The sequence below is a fragment of the Bubalus kerabau genome, chromosome 4 (assembly GCF_029407905.1).
Source record: "Bubalus kerabau isolate K-KA32 ecotype Philippines breed swamp buffalo chromosome 4, PCC_UOA_SB_1v2, whole genome shotgun sequence".
NCBI lineage: Eukaryota > Metazoa > Chordata > Mammalia > Artiodactyla > Bovidae > Bubalus > Bubalus kerabau.
Window position 1 is genome coordinate 72,750,650 of NC_073627.1, and position 6,860 is coordinate 72,757,509.

General features: G+C 40.2%; 1 protein-coding gene across 1 annotated transcript; it reads right to left on the reverse strand.

Moving 5' to 3' along the window:
- Window positions 1–2,085: 2,085 nt before the first annotated feature.
- Window positions 2,086–5,240, reverse strand: LOC129649820 (endogenous retrovirus group PABLB member 1 Env polyprotein-like). Its single transcript, XM_055577691.1, has 2 exons — window positions 4,447–5,240; window positions 2,086–4,298 (listed from the first exon to the last, which is right to left on the reverse strand). Exons 1-2 carry the CDS (start codon window positions 5,233–5,235, stop codon window positions 2,865–2,867), a joined length of 2,223 nt encoding a protein of 740 aa, XP_055433666.1. The 5' UTR covers window positions 5,236–5,240; the 3' UTR covers window positions 2,086–2,864.
- Between the last annotated feature and the right edge of the window lie 1,620 nt (window positions 5,241–6,860).

Consider the following 6,860-nt stretch of genomic DNA (forward strand, 5'->3'; position numbering starts at 1 on the left):
TAGTTACTAAATGGCAATAAAATATCTAGAAGCTGGCCAAAGTCTGTGCATATCAGGCAGGCCTTGGGTTTATTTATTAATGCCTTGGAAGATGATGATAACAGTAGAAGGTAGCAACTAAAAGAAACTGGAAATGACTCTGTTCTGCCTTCGATACAAAAGTAGTAACAGATAGATCTCTGATTGCTCAAATGAATTCAAAGATTGATAGGTCTGTGACAATACAGAACTCCTTAAAAAAAGGAGCATTACATGATTCAACTTTTAGATAAAATGCACACATTTGAAAAATAAAAACATTTATTTTAAAATGAGTTTGTTACCATAAACTAAAAATGTCAGTCTTTTCGAAATAAAAAGTGAAAGGTGAAATGGTAAGCAAACACTGTGACTGAAAGCAAGTAATATGTAAAAAAGAAAAGAAAAGAAACTGAATGCAGAATGGGAATGTGATATGTCAATTAACTTGTCATAGCAGAATTCCAATTAGCATTAAAAATTTACATATTTACAGATGCACATATTAAAGCTTGAGTGAATTTGAACTTAAAAACTACAGATTGGTCAACAAAATTATAGGCTAAAGAAAAATAAGAATGTGCCTACTATAAATAAACAAAGATAGCCAAAGTTGCACTCAGAAATTCACATTCACAGCAGTTCATGTAAAAACAACCAATAATAATAACTTGACCAATTTTCAATTTAAAAAGATGAAAAATAACTATATAAAGCTAAAGCAAAGAAATAAAGCTGTCAGGAACTGGCAGACAGGGGGTGAAAACAGAATTCAGTATAACAAGAAAAGTACAATACTTCTATGAATCCAGTAGAAATGTCCTACTGAAAGATACAATTAGACTTGAGTAAGAAATTCTTTTTTTTAAATATAAATTTATTTATTTTAATTGGAGGTTTGAATAAGAAATTCTTGAATAACACTTACTAAGTTATGACCAACCTAGATAGCATATTTAAAAACAGAGACATTACTTTGCCAACAAAGGTCCATCTAGTCAAGGCTGTGGTTTTTCCAGTGGTCATGTATGGATGTGAGAGTTGGACTGTGAAGAAAGCTGAGTGCCAAAGAATTCATGCTTTTGAACTGTGGTGTTGGAGAAGACTCTTGAGAGTCCCTTGGACTGCAAGGAGATCCAGCCAGTCCATTCTGAAGGAGATCAGCCCTGGGAGTTCATTGGAAGGACCGATGCTAAAGCTGAAACTCCAATACTTTGACCACCTCATGCGAAGAGTTGACTCATTGGAAAAGACCCTGATTCTGGGAGGGACTGGGGGCAGGAGGAGAAGGGGACAACAAAGGATGAGATGGCTGGATGGCATCACTGACTCGATGGACATGAGTTTGAGTAAATTCCGTGAGTTGGTGATGGACAAGGAGGCCTGGTGTGCTGTGATCCATGGGGTCGCAAAGAGTCGGACACGACTGAGAGACTGAAATGAACTGAACTGAACTGATGTACTACACAGTAACCTATCTATAAATATTACATTATTTAATTCTGACTACTGGCCAAAGAATTAGATACTTTTATTATTCTGGCTTTTTTCAAAAATTTTTTCCCTTTATTTTTATTTAAAATGTTATTAGTCATAAAAGCCAATATTTTATTCTGGCTTTTTTTTAATAGATAAAAAACTAAGGTACAGAAAATCTAAGTAACTCTATTGAGATCACAACGGCAGGAAATAGCACACCAGGATTTGAACCAGAGCAGTCTGTCTCCTGGCTCTGGCTCTTAATATTATGCTATGAAACCAATTAGTGAAATGAACTAACTATTAGTGAAATGAACCAATAAACAGAAAGCAATTTCAAACAAATATCCAATACATGTTTTTAACTTTAAAAACTAATTGTAAATTATATTTTAACGAGTCGCCAGTCCATGTTTGATGCACAATACTGAATGCTTGGGGCTGGTGCACTGGGATGACCCAGAGGGATGGTATGGGGAGGGAGATTGAAAGGTTGTTGTTGAATCACGCGAATACACCAGGATTTTTGGCTCCCGGAGGAGAAGAATTCAATCCGGGGCCAGAGACAAGGCTTGATTGCTCAGAGCTTTTGTGTAATAAAGTTTTATTAAAGTATAAAGGAGATAGAGAAAGCTTCTGACATAGGCATCAGAAGGGGGCAGAAAGAGTACCCCCTTGCTAGTCTTTAGCTGGATGTTATATAGTCACTAGCAGTCTGTTAATGAAAGAAAGGAATGTCTTGTAATTCAGAACAGCACCAGGCCCCTCGCCCATAAGATGCATTTTGGGATAATCTTGGGCCATAAAATAATTAACTTGAATCTTAAAGAAGGGCAGACCACCATACAAATAGTTTCATTTACATAGATTAGGGGAACAATATCTGAGTATAACATACTGGTTTGTCAAGTAGGTTTTGGGCCCAGAGGCGGAACCGACTTGGAGACAGAGTTTGGGGTAAAGGCGCAGTACATTAGCATAGCTTAAAACAAACATTTCCGTAAGAAAAAGGCATTGGTTATCTCTAGGCTCAAGAATAGCTAACTTCAGGTGAAACCAGGTGTCATTATGGCAACACAGTATTTTAAGAGAAACCTCTCTTTAAATTTGTATAGAGAAGGAAAAAAATATTGTTAGTTTGTTTCCTCCTGCCGCTTAAGAGAGATAAAAATGTCTGACACTTGCAGGCTATTTCCTCCATTTGGAGACCCCTGGCCTTCCTGCCTGTTACCCTCTCATTCCCCCCTTTTCTTTTAGGAGAATTATGTTGCCTAGGGAAAAGGGGCGTCGTTCTCATTCCATAACTGCTTCCGAGCTGACAAGGGGCGTTGTCCCTAAATTGGTGAGGCAACATATTCTCCTAATCCTCATATTGAGGATATCTGATCCAGGGGCCCCAAATAGTAGTCGGAGGAAGCTACAGCAGTAGCAGGAGTTTGAGCAACCATTTGTAACTTAAAAGCTTTCATGCGGCTAGAAACAAATCCAGTTATACAATTACAGATGTAGGGAGCAAACAGCAAGAACAAAACAACCAGAATTATTGTAATTAAGATAGTCGTCCACCATGGGGAACTAGTTAACGTCTCCCAAAGTGAGGCAATTGAGGCTTCAGGAGTATCTATGGCCCTAATCATCTTGTTCATGTGGTTAGTAAAATGAGTAACATTCGTGTTCATATCAGGTATGTATGTACAGCATTGGGTATGAATAATGGCACAGGTTCCTCCTTGTGCAGCTGTCAGAATATCTAGAGCCAATCTGTTTTGTAAAACCACCTTTTTAATTTGTGCTTGTTCAGCATTAAGAGCTGAAATAGCCTTCTGAGAATCTTGTAATGCCTGTTGAGTAAAATTAGTCAAAGCATCTACTCGTAACATAACATCTGTAGTCCCCAAAGAGGGAACAAACGCTGCAGCCAAATAATCATACCAATAAAATACAGACCTTGTCCACCGAGTTTTAAGGTGGGGTAAATTAGCAGGCTTTTCTGGAAGCTCTGAAAATATAAAGCCATGAGTAAAGGCTAGACCCAGGGTGTATCTCCCTATCCAACCAGGGGGAAGCCACGCCCATAGGTAAGAGCCACATATCCAATAAGTCCCATTTGGCGCAAGCCAGCGTGACTGAGACATCCAGTCCCAATTTGTGCCTGGCCAGACAAAGGGAGAACCTGATCTGGGGTTGGAAAACATGGGAATGATTACATTGCATGTTTTCTGAGACAAATATCCCAATTGTTTCCAATCATTGTAATTAAGTTGTTGGCTAACTTTTGGGGACGGCTCTGTTTGTTCCCAGCATATAGAGGCAGTAGATATTAAGCGTCCTTTTTCAGGAGTTAGCCATGTAACCTCGTCCCATATTTGATAAACGTCAGGCAAAAAACCATTAGATCTAGACCGGTTTACCTTATATGTAGAAAAATAGTCATTGAACCTAGACAATGTATAATCAAAGTTAAAAGTCACATTATGCCCATAGTTAGAGTACAAAGTGTTGCACCAGTCCATTTTAGGGTTGGTAGTTGTCATCAGATGAAGAAGAGGCATCGCATGTGATTGCTGTCGAAGGTATTCACAGACTTGGAGAAAGTCTTTTCCTTGAAGTGGGGACGTCCACCACGGGAAGCCTTCCATTGACGAAGAGGGGAGTGCTCCACAGACCCAGCAGTTAGACCGATTGTGGAATGCAGCATAGGAGTGAGCCCAGGACAGGAAGACATTGTCTTGAGGATCCAACGGCAGACTCAGGATATTTGGAGTCAGCAGAAGTAAGCTCGCATAGGTTATCAGGTACATCTAAAAGGTACAAAGTCAGAGCATAGAAAGTAAAGACATAAAATGAAGTCACTTAATTTTGGTCAGGGTGCCACCTCTTAACTCGAGTATGATGTACCCACGAATCAATTCCTGGCACTTTGACAGCTGTGGGAGAAGAAAGAATAACCTGGTAAGGACCTTCCCAGAGAGGCTCGAGGGATGGGCCCCCAGATCCCAATGTTTTTATGAGGACCTCGGTTCCTGGCTCAAATAGAGGCTTGTTTGTCTCGGAGGCTGGGTCAGGAGTTGTCTCCCGGAGTTCTGTTAATGCCTGTTGAAAAGCTGAGAGCTGAGTTACATAATTAGTTAATTCCAAGGCTTCAGGGTCTATAACAATGTCTGTGCGTAAGAAAGGCCTTTCATAAATACATTCAAAGGGGGACAGTCCCTTCTTTTGGGGGGTAGTTCGAGCCCTCATTAAAGCTATGGGTAGGACTTTAATCCATTTGTCCTGCGTCTCTTGAGTTAATTTGCGCAGATGTCTTTTGATAATGTCATTTGCTTTTTCAACTTTTCCGGAGGATTGGGGTCTCCAGGAACAGTGTAAGTGATATTCTATTCCTAGAGCTTTAGACACCCCCTGAGTTACAGCAGCTTTAAAGGCGGAGCCATTGTCACTCTGAAGGCTCCGTGGCAGCCCAAACCTGGGGATAATTTCATGGATTAAAATCTTTATAACCTCCTTAGCCTGTTCACTACGACTGGGAAAAGCCTCAATCCATCCAGTAAAGGTATCTACCCAAACTTGTAAGCAAGAATATCCATTAGCTTTTGGCAAGTGAGTAAAATCAATTTCCCAGTCTTCTCCAGGATACTTCCCACTTCGTTGTAATCCAGATTTTGTTAGCTTTTCAGTCTTTGGGTTATTTTTTTGACAAATCTCACACCTTTTGATAATATTCTTTAAAGTTTTCATTACATTTTTACCTTCAAACAAACGAGAAACCATTTGGTAAGTACTCTCGGCACCCAAATGAAAACTCTGATGTAAACCCTTAAGAATTTTCCACTGAGCATTTTCAGGAATTATTAATCGTCTATCTTCAGACTGTAACCATCTTTTATCAGTAATCTTTGTTCCTCGTTTTTCATATCTTTCTAATTCTTCCTCAGTATATTGTGGTCTTTTCTGTTCCACAGGACCTGTCCAGATCAAAGGCGTCTGTAGTGAAGGGGTTTCGTAAAGTGCCGCTTTTCTGGCTTGGCAGTCAGCCAGATGATTACCTTCGGCTATTTTACTCCCATCCCTGCTGTGCCCTTTGCAGTGCATAACAGCTACTTCTTTAGGACAATATATAGCAGTTAAAAGTCTCTCGATCTCTCTGAAATGCTTAATAGGTTCTCCTGTTGCTGTTTTAAAGTGTCTCTCTTTCTATATTGCAGCATGAGCATGTAAAGTCAAATAGGCATATTTAGAATCTGTGTAGATATTTACCCGCTGCCCTTTGCTTAACTCTAGAGCTCGGGTCAGGGCCACAAGCTCCGCTAACTGAGCACTGGTTCCCTGGGGGAGAGATTTTGTTTCTAAAACCCGTTCAGCAGTCACCACGGCGTAACCTGCTTTATGCTTTCCATCCTGAACAAAAGAACTGCCATCTGTAAATATTTCCATGTCAGGATTGTCTAATGGGGTATCCTTTAGATCCTCTCGAGCTGCATAGTTTAAAGTTAGGAATTGAGAACAATCGTGATCAGGTGTTTCATTTTCCTTCTCAGGAAGGAAAGTGGCAGGATTTAAATTTCCACAAACTTTAAGCTTAGTTACTGGTCCTTCTAACAACAATGACTGATACTTAAGAAGCCTACTGTCTGTCATCCAAATATTAACCTTAGAATTTAAGATTCCACTCACATCATGAGAAGTCAGGACAGTAAGCTTTTGTCTATTAATTATTTTTAAAGCTTCAGGTGCTAATAAAGCCGCTGCCCCAATTACTCTTAGGCAGTGGGGCCACCCACGTGAAACTACATCTAATTCTCTGCTTAGATAAGCTACAGGTTGCTGGTGAGGCCCTCGGGGTTGTGTCAAAACTCCCAATGCCACACCTTTTCTTTCAGTGACAAACAAATTAAATTCTGACCCTGTGGGCAAGCTCAGAGCTGGAGCTTGCAGGAGAGCAGTCTGAAGAACCTTAAAAGCCTTTTGAGCTTCTGGAGACCAAACCAGTTTGTCGGTTTGGGCCTGCTGAGTTTCAGCTATAAGTTTATATAAAGGCCGGGCAAGTTCTCCGTAACCCGGAATCCAAATGCGACAGTAACCTGTGATTCCCAAAAATCCTCTCAATTGTCTTAAAGTCATAGGTAGGGGGTGATTTAGTATAGGTTTAATTCTCTCAGGGCCTATGGCCCTAGTCTCTTCTGATATGATTAGGCCCAGATATCTAACCGATTGTTGACAAAGCTGAGCCTTTTCTCTTGATGTCTTGTAACCACAGTCCGCCAGAAAGTTTAAGAAATCTTCAGAGGCTCGCGAACAAGCTTCCTCTGTCTCAGCACAGAGCAAAATATCATCTACATATTGTAACACCACTGTTTCAGAGC

Excerpts from the sequence above, each read along its gene's own strand:
- LOC129649820 (XM_055577691.1), bottom strand. The coding sequence starts at position 5,235 with ATGAAAACTTTAAAGAATATTATCAAAAGGTGTGAGATTTGTCAAAAA. Across the intron at positions 4,299-4,446 it reads TCTGGGAAGGTCCTTACCAG|ATGTACCTGATAACCTATGC; the intron begins GTTATTCTTTCT and ends TGTACCTTTTAG.